General features: G+C 41.3%; 1 protein-coding gene across 1 annotated transcript in view; it reads left to right on the plus strand.

Moving 5' to 3' along the window:
* esama (endothelial cell adhesion molecule a) overlaps positions 1 to 15,430 on the plus strand; it is a 135,314-nt gene extending 119,884 nt beyond the window's left edge. The window contains exons 5-7 of the mRNA XM_028810417.2: positions 635 to 757; positions 3,050 to 3,179; positions 7,815 to 15,430. Coding sequence (XP_028666250.2) covers positions 635 to 757; positions 3,050 to 3,179; positions 7,815 to 8,253 — 692 coding nt within the window. The 3' untranslated portion in view covers positions 8,254 to 15,430. The remainder of the gene's footprint in view (positions 1 to 634; positions 758 to 3,049; positions 3,180 to 7,814) is intronic.
* The last annotated feature ends 3,224 nt before the right edge of the window (positions 15,431 to 18,654 follow it).

Raw genomic sequence — 18,654 nt, forward strand, 5'->3', positions numbered from 1 at the left:
CTCTAACTTTCATTATATAAACGTTGCCTTTTTGTATTTCTGTTCAAATATTGTTCGGGATTTTTTTGTCTTTTTCGTTTATTGGACGATTCTCTTTGTCCTTCATTTTTATTAGATGCAGCTCTTGTTTGTTCATTTTCCATTTTTTGACATTCTTTATCAGCTCTTGAAAAAGCTCTAAAATGCAACGTTCTTGAATAGATAATTTGCTTTTCTGCTCTGCCATTATAATAACCGACTGCGTTAAAGGGTGAGTTAGCACTGAAAGAGTCGCAGGGTGGTAGAGAGAGAAGATGTACGAAGTAGGAGTAATGATTGGGCATTGAGTGGGGGGGAGTGGTCAAGGCTGAATATTGCGGATATGGCAGAAAACATTTTTAATACAATAGAGAGATTTGAAAAAAAATATTCAAGTCATTATATTTCTGGAGAGCTGTAGATGGTTGACTTTCACCTCGTCACCTGCATGAAGTGAGGACCGCTTAGAGGGAGGGTAAAGAACACTGGTCAAAGTGACACAGAGAAGAGTGTCAAAGGTCAAGCAGCTTGCTTCTCAATATTTGCCCACTTTCATCAATACCTATTGGGGTGTCCACATCATAATTAACATTTAATTCTCTTTGTACACTTGTAGACTCTGTGAAAGGGACTCTGCTGCTGACCAATCTGACGAAAGAAATGTCGGGCAAGTATGTATGTGATGCTTCAAACACAGCTGGCACTGAGTCCTGCTATATCAATCTGGAGGTTTCTGCACGTACGTATTCAATCTTTATCTTTGCATGACTGCAGATCAATAGCATCTGCATGAAGGTCTATCTATCTATCTATCTATCTATCTATCTATCTATCTATCTATCTATCTATCTATCTATCTATCTATCTATCTATCTATCTATCTATCTATCTATCATATGGTGCTTCTCATTTCTCTATCTCTCTATGTACAGAATTCTTTGTACCCATGTTGTATATGCATCAGTATTTAATTTATAGTGTGCCTTCAAAAAGTATTCAGACCCTTTTGTTCATATTTTGCTATGTTTCAGTCTTTTTCTAAAATCATTTAATTACATTTTCCACTTTTCAAGCAAAATTCAATAAATACCCAAGAATGTCAAAGCAAAAACAAGATTTTAGAAATGATTGCAAATTTTTTAAAAATAAAAACCTTAAATATAATATCGACAAAAGCATCAGACCCTTTGCTTCCCCACTTGTATTATGTCTCAGACGTGTTTGATTTTGAAGATCATTGGACTGAATGGACGTGATTAGGATTAGGACGTGACACCTGTCACACAGAAAATCACACAGCTAAGCAAAAACCCAGCCATGAGGTCAAAGGAATTATATGCAAAGCTTAGAGACAGGATTGCGTTGAAGCACAGATCTGGGAAATGCTACAAAAGAATTCTTGCAGTACTGAGGGTCAGCCAAGAGTACAGTGGCCTTCATAACTCTTAGCTGGTAAAAGTTTGAAACAGCCATGACTTCACCTGGCCAGACACATCAGTCATGGGAGTAGGGCCATGGTAAGAGAGGTGACAAAGAAGGCAAAGGTCACTCTGGATTAGTTCCAGCGAACTCTTTCTGGGGAGATGGAAGAAACATCCAGAAGGACAACCATAACTGCAACACTCCACCGATCTGGGCTTTATGACAGAGTGGCCAGGCAGCCCACTTGGAGTTCTCGAAAAGGCACCAAATGAACTTCTCGTACTTTGAGAAACAAGGTTCTATGCTCCGGTGAAACCAAGATGAGCGTCATGTCTGTATGAAATCAGGCACCACTCAGCATCTGTATAATACCATTACAGCAATATAGCATGGTGGAGGCAGCATCATGCCGAGGGTTTGTTTTTCAGCAGCAGGGACTGAAAGACTAAACATGTTTGTGGGAAAGCTGAGTAGAGCAACGTACAGAGGTATCCGTAATGCAAATTTCTGGAAGGAGAGTTCTGGACCTGAGACTGGGCTGAAGAATCATCATCCAACAGAACATTGGTTCTGAGCCTAAAGAGAAGACCGCACAGGAGTAGCTTAGGAACAACTCTGGAAATGTCCTTGAGTTGCTAAGCCAGAGACAGGACTAGACCTAAATCAATCATCTCTGAAGAGACCAGAAAATGGCTGTCCACTCGCAATCTTTATGCAACTTGCCAGAGCCTCAGAAAATCTGCAGAGAAGAATGGCAGAAATATCCCCAAATCCAGTTGTGTGAAGCTTGTCGCATCAGACCTGAGAAGCATCAAACCCACTCCAGGCTGGAATCACGGATACAGAAGCTTCAACTAAAATTGAGTAAACAGTTAGAATACTTGTGTCAAGTGAGATTTCATGTTTTTAATTTTTAATACATTTGTAAAAATTTCTAGAGTACTAATTTTGCTTTGCCATTCTGGGTTATTCGGTGTTGCTTGAAACAGAGAAAAACAATTTAAATAAGCTTAGCATAAGGTTGCAACATAACAAACTGTAAAATACTGAAGGGGTCTGAACACTTTATGAATCCACTGTATATCTGTCTGTCCCTTAGCTGTCCTCTCCGTTTCCATACTGACTTTCTAGATTTCTCTCTTTTTTGGTCGCTGCCATTGTATCTTTATCTGTCACCCTTTGTCACCATCAGCATGCCTCTGTCTGACTGTCTGTGTCTGTCTGTCTCTCACCTCTCTAACTGTTGTCCCGCTCTGTACAGTAGTTGCATACTCGTATATAATCATGGCCCCTTGGTGTGGGTGTGTTAGTTTGGATTAGACTACAGAACCCCAGAACTGGACTACCAGACAAGGACATAGAATGTTTCTGCTTTTTCAGACTTAGGGTAGTAAGAGGTGCCTATGTTGCATTTCATGGATGACCACCAGGTGGTACACAGAACTCACAAGAGCACAAGTTGAGTACTCCTTAAGGTTTTTGGTTTGGAGCATGAGGAACACATGAACAGTAAAATGGCCTATTCCTGCCAATGCCCAGTGATGTCCAGTCCTATCCAATGTAGCCTAAACAATCCTTTGTCTTTTTTTTTTTATTATTGTCCCAACAGCGGTGAGCGCCGGAGTGATCGCTGGTGCTGTAGTTAGTGCCTTGCTTCTCCTGCTGGCTGCACTCATCTTCCTTGGCTTATATCTGAAGCGCCCCCGGGATGCAGAAGAGGAAATGGCCAATGATATTAAGTAAGTGGAGATCGTGAGGATAGCATTCATTGTTGCTGATGCTTGTTTGAGTGTTCGGTGAGAGATCTTCAATGTAAGGACTTTGGAATCCAAGTGTCACTCAGTGATTGCCAGTGTCTCAGTCCAGGAGAGATTTTTGTGTTATCCTTTGAGCTGGTCTGTTTGAATCACCTAGCCATGTTTCATGAAGGTTTCATGGCCCAGGCTTGGTGAATCATATCCAAACCAGTCCTTTCTGGGGTCTAAGACCCCAAAATCTAACTTGATATGTGGATTAAGAGACCAATACAATCCAGTTCATTTAGTAGAGTAATTCTAACCAGTGTGATATCATTTCCTGCTGACTTCAGGGTACAATGACACTCTTTAAGATTTCATTAAGGTGTGTATATGCTGTCCTAGTTACAGTATGTGAGTAGCAGCAGAGGTGAGAGTTGAGGTTCTTACTACTTGTATAATAGACATGAGCATAAATGTCTGTGTTGGCATAAGGCTGGGACCGCCCCTAGCCATAATGTCATGTCTGGGATTGGCTCTTATCTGTGCCTGTTGCTATGCAATATTTACTATGCAGCAGTCACATGACGGAGTGGGAGGGAACATAAACTGGTGAAGGTCAGATGGCACTTTGTTCAGATGCTGTGTGTTGAATTGCCTTTGCAGCAGAATATCTACAGCTCCCTTTTGCGGAGTAGTTTTAGAGTCTTTTTCCCTTTCTAGAATTTAGTGTTTTTAGACCTTTGGCTCTGTTCCTGGAATCACTGAGTTTTGCATCTCATGTAGGTATTTGTAGAATTATATCTTTTTTTATAAATTTGGCAAGTAATTTTGTCCCAGCCTCTTTCCTCACTATTGTATTATACATTTCTGTTTTTGTGTTTTAGCATTACTAAGGTTTTATGAAGTGTAAAATCAAATTGTTTTGTTTGTTTAATGGTTTGAATTGAAATGAATACATTCATAATATTTACCATCTTGTTTTTCATTAATTACATGCCATTATGTTACTGGTCTCATCTTCCTTGATGTCTCACATTGCTACAAAGAAACATTATGGCATTGTCACTTCAGGTTATCCCACGGTGCATACAAAAGCCTCTCATTTTTAGTGATAGTTGGCTTCTTATCAGATAGGCCCTAATGTCAGGTTTGGACCGTCTGGTTTTGAACACTTCCACTTTCAGTCTGTGTCTTGTACTTTGGTTGTGGTTGCTCGGGTTCATTTTGCTTCCTAGTATTTTTTGACCCTTGCTTTCCCTTTTTAACTACAATTCTTAGCTTCTTCTTGGTTTTTTGCTCACAGTGATCCTTGGTCTCTTAATTTACATTTTCTATCATTTTTCTTGCATTCTCTGTGTTATTAAATTACATTATACACTTTTTTGGGGGTTTTGATACACAGAGAAACTATGTCTGATATTGATTTCTTGATTTAAAGTAGATCACATTTTAACATTAGCTAAGACATCATTTTGTTTTGATGATGCACACCACTATGTTGTCACCCATTTCCATGGAAGTCAATGCATCGGGACAGTGCAACGATGGCTTTGGGCCAGTATAAAGGTCACCCAAGTTGTTCCTTGATATCCAAGATTAGATAAAAGCTATTAATTTGTGTATGCAATCTTCACGCTTCTTTTGGTACTTGATTTCTTGTGTGTTAATTTTTGACTTTTTTGGTTAGCATTGTGGGCTTTGCCAATCACGAGTCTGACTTCAGTTTTGACCTACACATTGTTTCTTCAGCTATATCTTTCCTCTCAGTCTTCCATCCATCCATTTTCCAACCCGCTGAATCCGAACACAGGGTCACGGGGGTCTGCTGGAGCCAATCCCAGCCAACACAGGGCACAAGGCAGGAAACAATCCTGGGCAGGGTGCCAACCCACTGCAGGACACACACAAACACACCCACACACCAAGCACACACTAGGGCCAATTTAGAATCGCCAATCCACCTAACCTGCATGTCTTTGGACTGTGGGAGGAAACCGGAGCGCCCGGAGGAAACCCACGCAGACACGGGGAGAACATGCAAACTCCACGCAGGGAGGACCCGGGAATCGAACCCAGGTCCCCAGATCTCCCAACTGCGAGGCAGCAGCGCTACCCACTGCGCCACCGTGCCGCCGCCTCTCAGTCTTTCTTTCTAAAAAAAAACTTTCACTGACTACCTCCAGTTAGTACACTCAGCCCCTTGTGCCTCATAACAAATAAATGACAGTGACAGCCTTCAGGTGGCATCTCAAGAAGCCCAGTCAATAGATGACGCCAGCTCTTTGCTGAGACATTAGCCAGTTTCTCCTTGCTCTTATTGCCTGGCCTTGCTTTTCCCAAATATTGTGATTTTTTTTTTATTCAAATTCTTTTGATCCTTTTCATTTTGCTGTTTTCAGTTTTTTTTTTTTTTTTTTTTGCTTTTGTTGCTGTTTGTTTGTGTGTTTGTGGACTTGTTTTGGTCTTTTTTGGATACCCTTTTGTTTGGAGAGTATTTAATTTTAATATTACTTCAGAATTTTGATAGATAGATAGATAGATAGATAGATAGATAGATAGATAGATAGATAGATAGATAGATAGATAGATAGATAGATAGATAGATAGATAGATAGATAGATAGATAGATACTTTATTAATCCCAAGGGGAAATTCACATACTCCAGCAGCAGCATACTGATACAAAAAAACAATATTAAATTAAAGAGTAATAAAAATGTAGGTAAAAACAGACAATAACTTTGTATAATGTTAACGTTTACCCCCCCGGGTGGAATTGAAGAGTCTCATAGTGTGATGGATGAACGATCTTCTCAGTCTGTCAGTGGAGCAGGACGGTGACAGCAGTCTGTCGCTGAAGCTGCTCCTCTGTCTGGAGATGATACTGTTTAGTGGATGCAGTGGATTCTCCATAATTGATAGGAGTCTGTTCAGTGCCCGTTGCTCTGCCACGGATGTCAAACTGTCCAGCTCCGTGCCTACAATAGAGCCTGCCTTCCTCACCAGTTTGTCCAGGCATGAGGCGTCCCCTTTCTTTATGCTGCCTCCCCAGCACACCACCTCATAGAAGAGGGCACTCGCCACAACCGTCTGATAGAACATCTGCAACATCTTATTGCAGATGTTGAAGGACGCCAGTCTTCTAAGGAAGTATAGTCGGCTCTGTCCCAGAGAATCAGTATTGGCAGTCCAGCCCAATTTATCAACCAGCTGCACTCCTCGGTATTTATAGGTCTGCACCCTCTGCACACTGTTACCTCTGATGATCATGGGATCCAGGAGGGGCCTGGGCCTCCTAAAATCCACCACCAGCTCCTTGGTTTTGCTGGTGTTCAGGTGTAGGTGGTTTGAGTCGCACCATTTAACAAAGTCCTTGATTAGGTTCCTATACTCCTCCTCCTGCCCACTCCTGATGCAGCCCACGATAGCAGTGTCGTCAGCGAACGTTTGCATGTGGTAGGACTCCGAGTTGTATTGGAAGTCCGATGTATATAGGCTGAACAGGACCGGAGAAAGTACAGTCCTCTGTGGCGCTCCTGTGTTGCTGACCACAATGTCAGACCTGCAGTTCCTGAGAAGCACATACTGAGGTCTGTTTGTAAGATAGTCCACGAGCCATGCCACCAGGTATGAATCTACTCCCATCTCTGTCAGCTTGTCCCTAAGGAGCAGAGGTTGTGATTACTTGTATTTTTGGATATCTTTGTGTGTCTGGTGTTATTCTTGGATTCATTTGCTTTATTGGATTTGTTCTTCAGTTGAATAAGTGAGGTTTTATTTATGTGGGTCAGAGGTTTTGTTGGTTTCTTCTATCACTTTATATGATTTTGTGGACAACAGGTCTTTAGTGACTGCTAGCCTCAGGGTCTTTTTGTAGTGGTCACACCATTCTTGAGTTTTGTGGTTTAAAATCACAAGAGGTATCCTGTGAAAGAACCTTTGCACATTTTTAGACCATTTTTGCCTTTTTTGAATTTGTTTGTTTTGTGTATGACTTTTTGCCTTCCTTTCAGATTTTTATTTTGGATTATAGATATACATAAGTAACTTTGTTTACAAAATAATACATTGCTTCATCAATGACTCGTGCAGGTCTGCACAACAACTTTGATGCCCTCAGCATGTCGAGTGTTATAAGATAGCATGTTGTGCTGCAATATAAAAAGAGTGATCGAGCAGATCCAAGTAACAAGGCTGTGTTTCATTAATATGCTGACATTCCATGAGGAAGCAACAAAAGGATATAATCAGAGTGGTGCATATGATATTATTTATCTGGAGTTTCAGAAAGCATTTGATAAGGTGCCGCATGAGGGGTTGGGCATCAAAGTAAAAAAAGTGGCAGTTCAGGGTGATATTTTTAGGTGGGTGCAGAATTGGCTCAGACACAGGAAGCAGAGGGTGATGGTGCAAGGACCTTCATCAGAACTGGTTGATGTTAAGAGTGGTGTCCACAGGGGTCAGTGCTAGGGCCGCTGCTATTTTTAATATATATCAATGATTTGGATATGTAACGTGTGTCATAGTGATATTTTCTATTATTAATACTTAGTAACACGTAAAGATAAGAACATTCTTGACTCATATGCTAATGTGAATTTCCCTAATGCCATTTTGTCATTTTCCTACTTACAGGGAGGACGCCCAAGCACCCAAGCGGGCCTCATGGTCCAAGAGTGGCCCAGGCTCGGACATTGTTTCTAAGAATGGCACCCTTTCATCCATTACCACAGCCTCTCACCAGTACCCAGAGAAGCCACTCTCAGACACAGCCTCCATCATCACTGCAACGGGCAGCACAATGGGATACAGGCCCTCCCATCTGCCTCCAGGGGTCGCAGCGAGCATGCATGGCTTACCAGGATACCACCATAACACCCTACGGCAAACAAGTGAATATTCATCCACTCCTTCTACTGCCAATGGAAACACTGTGCCCAGAACTGACGGTGCCCAGCCACAAACACCACGGGCACCAGTCCTCACTTCTACTGTCACGTCTTCTAATATCATGCGCATGGGTGGGATCCCAGTGATGGTGCCAGCTCAGAGCCAGGCAGGGTCCCTAGTGTAGACCTTGGCTGATGGACATGCTCTGCTTTGCCTTGTAAATTATTGTACAGTTGAGTCACTGAACAAAACTCTTCTGGGAGAGAAAAACTGATTGACACTCTTGCTTTACACTAGCGTTTTGATGTTTGTGCAACTGGCAAGCTTGTTGGCCTCTCAGGGACCCACATGGGCAGTGATGGGCTGCAGAAAGAACACCAATGGTGGGTTTGTTTAAACACTGAGTTCAGAGAAACCAGAATATTGTAAATAAAAGAGGGGCATCCTCTACAGTATAGGAGATCATTGGTAGCAAATCTATCACATGTACTAATTTATATGAGGTTATGCATTTTACTTCATTATTCTTTATCACGGCACTGCAAAATGGGGATATGGTGCATGTCAGTTGAGCATGCAAATAAGAATCTTTCTACACTCCGTGCACTACTAGCACTACATATGCACAAATCGGAATAAAAGAAACTGACACCTTCTACAGAAACCAATAGGTAGATCATTCAAAATGTAGTAAATGAGAGCAGCACTCCATAAAAGAGGTCATAGGTGAAGAGTTCATTATACAAGGTGCGAACCAAAAGTTCCCAGAATGCTATTTATTTACAAGCATACACACCAAATAACAATTAATGGTGAACAGTTCCTTCAAAATAGTCACCCGCTGAGTTAATACACCAATCCCAGCGAGATTTCAACCTTTCGAAGCACCTCTGGAAGTCGTTTTTTGTCAGTATGTTCAAGACATCGGTTGTTACCGCTTGGCTCTCCCCCACAGTCTCAAATCTGCGTCCCTTGAGCCTCATCTTCATCTTAGGAAATAAAAAAAAAATCAGACGGCGCTAAATCAGGGGAGTACGGAGGGTGGGGAATGGCAGTAAACGTTGTAGATGCCAAAAATTTGCGCACAATCAGAGATGTGTGAGCTGGTGCATTGTCGTGATGCAAAAGAAATGACTTGTCAGCCCACATCTGAGGACGTGTTCGGCGAATTCGATTTCACAAATGCCTTAGAACATCCCTGTAGAATACCCATTGCATCATTGCCAAAAGCTTGTTGCAACATTTCATGGTTTTCTTTTGCTGTTGTTCCCAGTTTAAAACAGAATTTGCCCTTTCAAATCACTCATTTTCACGAACAACCCTTCACAGACACAACCGAAGTTTAAATGAGAACTGCGACTTGAAAAACAACTGCGCTGACGTTATAACGCGTAATAACAGCTCTCTAGGACAACTTGAACTGCTATCTAGCGGCGATTGATATAACCAAACCCTTCTGGCTGCAGAATAAATGCATTCTGGGAATTTTTGGATTGCACCTCGTATTATCAATGAAAGTTGCACCCACACCTGCCCATTGGGGAGTTCAATCCTCCCTTTCTCCAGGAATTTGGTTCCATACCTAACTATATCTTGATGGTACCTCTGTACCTCCCAACTTTTTGCCCTTAGAGGGGTCAAATTCCATATCCCTAGAGTCAGTGGGGATCTGTTTGCTGAGGCACTTGCATTTGACAGCTGTCCAAACCACACCTTGGGGCAGACCTGGGACATACTGGAAAGATTATATCTCCCAATTGGCTTGGGAATGCCTCATTATCCCCCTGGAGTAAGAGGTGGTGGGGAAAAGGGACATCTGGGCATCTTTGCTTTGCATGCTGCCCCTATGACCTGGACCCAGATAAGCAGTAAAAAATGGTGCCCTCTGTAGGAGGTTATAAGTAGAAAATCCAAAACATAAATGAGACCAGCATCCTCTGGCCATGTGTGAATACAAAATGCAATAAATTCAAAGACTGCCCGATGCAGGAGTCTTCAGGGAGAGAATTGAAAACAATATAAATAAGGGCAGCTTCCTCTACAGAAGGCCATACATGAAGAAAGCATTTTTTAATAAATGAGCTCAGCACCTTGTATAAGAACAATAATTGGATCATTCAAACTGTAATAAATGAGTGGATAAATACTGGATACCATAAGTAGATCATTCAAAATATTATAAATGAAAATAGCAACCCCTCTCATGATGCCATAAGTAGCGAATCCAAAATATTATAAAAGAAAAACAGCATCCTCTTCAGGCAGCCATGTTTTAGTAACACAAAATGTAATACATGAGCACAGCACCCCATACAGTAGACAGCAGATAAAGAATTCAAAAAAATAATAAATGAGAGTAGTGCCCTGTGTAGGAAGTCACCTGTGAAGCATATCGACTTGAACAAATGAGAATAGCACCTTCTACATGAGACAATACTTCTGTGATTCAACACGTTCTGCAGGAGGTCAGAGATGGGGACTTCGATTTATTACAAATGAGAGCTGCACTCAGTGCAGGAAGCCATGTGTGGAAAATGCAAAATGTAATAAGTGAACACGGCACTATCTGCCAGACCCCATATGTGATGAGTTCAGATCAGTAGAAATGAAACCAAGAAGGTGCTTATTGTGTTACTACAAGATAAGGGCAGCATCCATTGCATGAGGCGAGATGTACAGAATCCAGATTTTTACAAATGAGAGCAGTCAGCCACATGTTGAGCACTCTGATTGCTTCAGAATTGAATACTTTCCTTCACAGGAGGCCATAGCTAGCATGCTGGGCAGAAGGTTGTAGTTGAGAAATGCACATGATGGGAAAAAAAATGTCCCTTTAAGGATGCTACAGGATAACAATCCAAGATGTCAAAGGTATAACATAAAAATTTGACAGTAGAGAGAAGGCCATTCAGTCTATCAAGCTTATTTGATTAGCTTGGTGTTTCTCAACCTTTTTGGTGCCGCAACCCACTTTTTTGTTTCCCTTTTTAAGTGTATTCACAACCCACAAGTGGGGATAAATATGGGGTATAAATATCACCCAGCGATGTCAACCACTCAGGTGACCCACTTGTGACGCACCAGTGGCAGTCTGTGACCAAAAAGTGGGCTGGGATCCAGTGCTTGAGAAACACAGGTTTAGTTAATAGCTAAGATGTCCCAGTATGCAGTGCAATCCAGATTCTTCTTAAAGATTGCCACCTGACATTTTGAGTAAACAAGTGTTTTCTGGCGTCAATGCACTTAAAAGCACTTCCCCTTAATTTCCAATGGCATCCATTCATCATTTAATCAAAAGAATTCTGCTTGAACTGCTGTATGAATTAGGTTCAAAGACCTGGATTATGTCCCCACGCAGCGTCCTCTGCTCGAGACTAAACAGGTTTAATCCTCTGAGTCTGTCACAGTAGGACAAGTCCGTAAGTCCTGAGATGCTCCTGGTTGCTCTCCTCTGTACAGTTTCAAGGGCTGCTATGTCTTTCTTGTAGTGTGGTGACCAGAACTGCACACAGGACTCCAGGTGTGGTCTCACTAGTGCGTGTAGACATAACATCTCTTGATTAAATTCAGCAGTTATTACAATATAAATATATGAACATTACCCACCAAAGGAGCAATATGTAGAGAGTTAAAATTGTTTTAAAATGAGTTCAGTACATTTGAGGGACTCCTTATGTGTAAAATCTATATTACTACAAATGAGAGAAGCACTCTCTGCAAGAGGCTACTGGATATACAGAGAATCCACAATATTAAAAATGAGAGCCAAACCGTCACATTGCCAAGGATGCACTTGTGAATCCTTCAGACTGCATGGGGCTTATTTTAGAAATATTGGAAGTACCATATGTAAAGTACATGAGATGATTGTACACTCTAACAATCTGATAAGTTGGCTTTCGGGATGGGGCTTTTTCCTACTTTGTACCCAGGGTTAGTCAGATTCAGAAAGAAACAGTAACTCATCATGCTTTGACAACTGAGATGACAACACATGTATGTTTTGGAGGTTCTAATTATTTTGGGTAATGTTGGTCACTTCTGAGTGTGTAGAAGGGCAAAGCTTGATGTAGGTTTATTCTGAGCTCTAGCTTAGGCACTGGTGCAAATGTTAACTAGCTGTCTAATCGTACTATGTGGACACTTTGACGAGGAAAGCTTCTGCTTTGTCTTCTTTTGCACTTTCTCTACTACTGTAAATGTTATATATGCATTTGTTAATAAGATAATGAAAATGAAATTTGTAACTACATAATGACTGAATGCTTATTTGAAAATGTACTGTCTAGGATGAAGTGCTGCTTTGCTTTTTGAGATGGGTGGTCCTGGCTCTGGGTTTCTTTAATGCTTATCATTGAATTAGCCATTTATATATATATATATATATATAACATTCATGACATTCGTAGTCTGAATCACAATCTGATTGTATGGGTGCTTACCTACCAGGTAACGCTTGTGGTTGGTCTGCAAGTCGGCAAACATCCGCCAAGGTGCCCTCTTCAGCAGATAAGAGAAGCAGATCATAGAATGTTGCATAGTTTAGTGTCAAATAATGCAAAGAGTACGCAACACGTGTTTCACCCTCATTTGGGCTCATCAGGCGTACACACTCACGGCACCCCCTCTCGGGGATCGAACCTCGGATGTCAGCGTCAGCGGTGAAGCCTCTTTACGTTGCGCTATGGTGTGTGGTTCGTTTATTTGACAGCATGTAGATCGGGGTAATTACATTCATGACATTCGTAGTCTGAATCACAATCTGATTGTATGGGTGGTTACCTACGTGTCGTGTACTCTTTGCATTATTTGACAGTAAACTATGCAATATATATATATATATATATATATAATATATATATATAATATAAATAATGTGTGTGTGTAACTGTGTGTACAGTAGATTCACAAAGTATTCACACCACTTCACTTTCTGCACACTTTATTTTGTTGCAAATTTAATTTACATTGGGGAAATTTGTCATTATTGTCCATCAATCTACACTCAATACCCAAAAATGACAAAGTGAGAACATGTTTTCAGAAATATTTTAATATTTTTTGCAAATCAAAAACTGAAATTTCTCATTCATATTCAGTATTGTATGTATTAAGAACTTTAATTCAATACTTTGTGGAAGTATTCAGACCTTTAATTCAGGACTTTGTAGAAGCCCCTTTGGCAGCAATTCCAGCTTTGGGTCTTCTTGGTAAGTCTGTACAAGATTTGCACATCTGGATTTGGGCAGTTTACCCATTCTTCCTAGCAGATCATCTCCATCTTTGCTAGACTGAATTAGAAGCATCAGTAAACTGGCATCTTCAAGTCTCTGCACAGATGTTCTAAGGGGTTTGTGTCTGGACTGTGGTTGGGCCACACCAGGACAGTCAGTGACTTGTCCCAAAGCCACTCCATTGTGGTGTTGCCTGAATACTTCAGATCATTGTTGTACTTAAAGATGAGCTGTCATCCTTCCAACAGGTTCTCCCATCTCAGCAGAGGACTTTTGAAACTCTGTTAAAACAATCATTGGGTTCTTGGTCACCTCCCTGACCAAGGTCTTTCTTGCCTGGTAATTTCATTCCGCCAGTATGCCAACTCTAGGAAGAATCCTGGTGGTTCGAGACTTCTTCCATTTCACAAATACTGAGGGCACTAGGGTCCTGGGAACACTCAAAGCTTTAGAAATGTTTGTAAATCCTTACCTTGATTTATGCCAGAACACAGTTTGACTCCAGAGAGATCCTTGGACTTCATGGCTTGGTTTTTGTCTTGGTGTGAAGTGTGAATTGTGAACCTTCTATATAGAGGTGAGTACCTTTAATAAATGATTTCCAGTCAGTTCAATTTGCCTCAGGTGGACTCTAATCAAGTTCTCAACACATCTCAAGGAAAATTAAAACAAACAGAATTCACATGACCACAATGTGTAGTGATGGGCGGCACGGTGGCGCAGTGGTAGCGCTGCTGCCTCGCAGTTAGGAGACCTGGGTTTGCTTCCCGGGTCCGCCCTGCGTGGAGTTTGCATGTTCTCCCCGTGTCTGCGTGGGTTTCCTCCGGGCGCTCCGGTTTCCTCCCACAGTCCAAAGACATGCAGGTTAGGTGGATTGGTGATTCTAAATTGGCCCTAGTGTGTGCTTGGTGTGTGGGTGTGTTTGTGTGTGTCCTGTGGTGGGTTGGCACCCTGCCTGGGATTGGTTCCCTGCCTTGTGCCCTGTGTTGGCTGGGATTGGCTCCAGCAGACCCCCGTGACCCTGTGTTCGGATTCAGCGGGTTGGAAAATGGATGGATGGATGGATGGATGGACAATGTGTAGTGCCACAGCTCACAACTTCTATGAATGAGAGATTTTGACAAAGAAATAATTTGCAAACCTTTCTGAAAATCTATTTTCGCTCTGTCGTTATGGGTTATTGAGTGTAGATTGATGGGCAAAAACAGTAAATTTCTCCATTTTAAATGAAATCTACTACACAATACAGTGTGCAAACAGCAAATGGGTCTCAATATTTTCTGAATCCAATGTACAGTATGTCTGTTATATGCTATTACTCATTTCTTCTTTTTAATCAGATGAACAAGCAGAAGTGTACCCCCTAATGGGTTCACTGCTGCTAATCATGTCAGACTCAAGCAGCTTGTGGTATTAGTTGTTAAAATAGACGGTCAACCAGAAGTGTCACAACTGTCTTGAAGAATGTATTGTACTGTATTGTGCTTTATTGTCTTTTTTGTTATTTTTTTCCTTAATTCAATTCTCCAAAGCAGAAAGGGAAATAAGCAGACTGTTTAAGTGCTCTTACTTGTGCTCCTGTTTTCTGCACACCAAAACTGGCTCTGGTGGCTATTGCCAGGAGGCACTCATTTGGCAGGTGCTCCCTTTTAATGTACAATGATGCAAAGTAATAACGTACCTGCCAGCTCTTTTTGGGGTCTTCTGAGGCGAAACTCTGCACTGCTGGACTAGCAATGAAGCAAAAGAAAAAAAAACACACAAATAAATTAAATAAAAACTAAAAAAGAGAAACTGATATCTCACCAAAGAAGCTCACCAGCCAGACGATACCAAAATGTTTCCAGTTTTCTCCGGATCCTGAATTCCCAAAGGGAACTGTGTCCTGGATTATGAAGAAGCACTCCTGCTCCAACTTATTCTCCGTGTTCGTCTTGTTCCCTTATACGGAGGCTGGATGGATTCAGTCACTGCGCTCTGCTCTGATGTCCATGAGATTCTCACTGTGATGTATGCACTGCTGAAAAGCTTCATTAATACACGTATTTGTGAACAAGACTTTGAATTAAGAAAAAGCTGTTTTTGGGACATTTATTATTGAATTAAAGCAATTTTTTACCAGTTTGATTTTGTATTTTTTGTTAATGTAGTTTGTTCTATGTCCAGTAGGTGTTAGAAGTGAGCAAAGTTCTCGGCCTTTATTGCTTCAAGATTCCCCCAATGTCCCACTGTGATGGTTGGGGTTGGCTCCATGCTCCCATATCACTTCCTGAAGCCTCTCGAACCCGACAACATCAATAGTCATGACCTGAGATACGCTGGGCAAATGAGGACACACACACTCAGCAAGGGGTAGGTGTAAAGAGTGTCTGTGCTTTTATTAAAAATAAACTAAAAACAGACAATGTTCAAAAAGTGCAGTGCATCAAACTCATAAATAAATAAATAATCCATAAAAATACAGTGTCAGAATGGGGGTTAAAATATCCAAGAAATAAATATTCCATTAAAATGTGGTTAAAATCACAGGCAAGACTCTGTTCTGTAAAACACTCACGAATGCCGGAGTATTCTTCTTAAATTGACGTCTCCTCTGCTTACCCCGCACAGGCTCTGGCAGCAGATGAGACCTCCTTCCAACAGGTGCAATCATCACTAATACCTGGCTCAGGTCCCTTTTGCCAGACCTTCAGCGTCCATGGGGCTCTGCACTGAGCCACACACACATCTCCCACTGAAAGTTCTTCAGCATCCATGGGAGACACCACCTAATGGGCCGCTCTTATTTTCCAACATGTTCCTCTCACAGAGGCTTGTTCCCAACCATTCCCTTGCACACTGGTGTCTGCCGATCCTGCCACCTCTGTCCTTCTTTCCTTTAATCTCCAGTCCTTTCTGTTCTTTTCCTTTTTTCTTTCTCTCTCTCTCCTGCTTCTTTTTTTTCCATTTTTTCTCTTCTTCCCTCTGCTCTGCAGGCTCCTTTATACGGCCTGATCGGGTACAGATGTGACTCTCTGTCACACCACAATCATCCCCAGAGCAGTGCCATCTTGCGCACATCTGCACCTGTTCTGAACTTGCATGCTCTCAGGCTGTGATTATTGATTATACTTGCAGAATGGCACAGGCCTCTTATCACACCCACGAGACTATGTCATGGCCCCAGTGTCGGTGAAAGCCCAAATGGAGCTCTAGGCTGTGTGTAGTAACTTTCAGCATCCGCAGGATATGGCCCTTGAGTTACCAAAATAAGGCTCCTCAGTGTCCATAGTGCACATTCGATAAATTCCAGAGCTTTCACCACTTGAATTACATAAATGGTACCCCTCGGTGTCCAGAGCACATGTCCCTTAACTGTCATAAATGGTGCTCTAGTTGGCCACCTAGATCATCTAATGGATTGACCAGCTCTGAATGGTTCCCCTACACAGTTCATCATATTTCCCATCTTGTACATTTGCTGCATGCACTTGTTTTTGAGCTCACATTTATTCACAAAGAACAGTTGGTTACTAGTACTATTACACTGCCTGAGTTTTAAAGCATAATACAAAATTAATACATTTCAAAAGTGAAGTGTGTGTTTTTATTAAATATACAAGCTGTGTTACCCTTCTACGATGGGTTGAAACTTAAATAATCAACATAGACCTCAGTGTCAACATTTACAGTGCACCATGCAATGCATTTGTCCCTATTATATGGTATTTGGTAGGGGATTTGTAAAAGCAGTGTTAATGTTTGTCATGCACCATCCGTTGGAATGACAAATGTAATGCATATATCTCTGTTAGATGCCATTTAGTTTCAGAAAAGCAGTGTTAATATTTGTGATGCACCGTCTGTTAGAATGACAAATGTCTCTGTTATATGCCATATAGTATTGGATTCGTAAAAGCAATGAATGTTTGTGATGTGCCATCTGTTAGAAAGACAGATGCAATGCATTTTATCACTAAAAATGTTTGTGATGTGATCCTTTGGAATGACAATACAATACAATACAATTTATTTTTGTATAGCCCAAAATCACACACGAAGTGCTGCAATGGGCTTTAACAGGCCCTGTCTCTTGATAGCCCCCCAGCCTTCACTCTCTATGAAGACAAGGAAAAACTCCCAAAAAAAACCTTGTAGGGAAAAAATAGAAGAAACCTTGGGAAAGGCAGTTCAAAGAGAGACCCCTTTCCACGTACGCTGGGCATGCAGTGGGTGTCAAAAGAAGGGGGTCGATACAATACAATACACAGAACAGAACAAATCCTCAATACAGTATAAAAATAAAAATTTTAGAAGTACGGAGCAAAATTTAACAGTAGATGATCTCACATAATATGATTTGGATTTGTTTAGAGTCCTGGAGACCTCAGCCATCAAGCTGCCTCCCCCATTTGGCCACTCCATGGCTGAAACAGTGCTGGGCCAGTCAATCCGATGAAAGGACCCCTCTTTCCCATGATTCCTGTGATCATCCATCAGGGATGACTTTACCTTAAGCAGGCAAAAGAACTTGGCAGGTGGGCCGTGGCACCAAGTGCCACATTTGAGTACTGAGAAGAGAAACAGAATAGGTGAAGGTTTGAATCCAATTCTAACTATCATATTACTTATGTTTTAGTGCTAATCACTAAAAACAGAGATGCAGTCTATATAGTTAATCAGCAGCTCTAGTCAGGGTGTGCTAAACTGAAGTAGTGAGTCTTCAGCCGGGATTTAAAAGCTGATACTGAAGGGGCATCTCTTATAGTAGCAGGCAGACCATTCCACAGTTTAGGGGCCTTGTAACTAAAAGCCCGACCTCCCATTGTTATTTTATTAATCCTTTGAACCATAAGCAGACCGGCATCTTGAGATCTTAATGTGCGATCAAGTTTGTAAGTCATGATAAGTTCAGACAAGTAAGCAACACCTCGGCCATTTAATGCTTTATATGTTAAAAGAAGAATTTTGAAATCTGCCCTAAACTTAACCGGGAGCCAGTGTAAGGATTTAAGAACTGGAGTTATGTGTTCGTATTTTCTTGTTCTTGTAATAATTCTTGCAGCTGCATTTTGAATTAACTGGAGGCTGTATAAAGAAGAGTTTGAACATCCAGTGAACACCGCATTGCAGTAGTCAGTCCTACTAGAGATAAATGCATGAATTAATTTCTCAGAATCCTGTTTATTTAGAAAGCGCCTTAATTTCCTAACATTTTTAAGATGGAAGAAACATGTTTTGGACAACTTTGTAAAATGCACTTTAAATGACATGCTAGAGTCAAAGATAACTCCTAGATTGCGGGCTGATTCAGTAAAATTAATTGGGATTCCAACTGAGTTAAATGATGACAAAATATTGTTATGATCAGC

Source organism: Erpetoichthys calabaricus, chromosome 9 (genome assembly GCF_900747795.2).
Source record: "Erpetoichthys calabaricus chromosome 9, fErpCal1.3, whole genome shotgun sequence".
Lineage (NCBI taxonomy): Eukaryota > Metazoa > Chordata > Cladistia > Polypteriformes > Polypteridae > Erpetoichthys > Erpetoichthys calabaricus.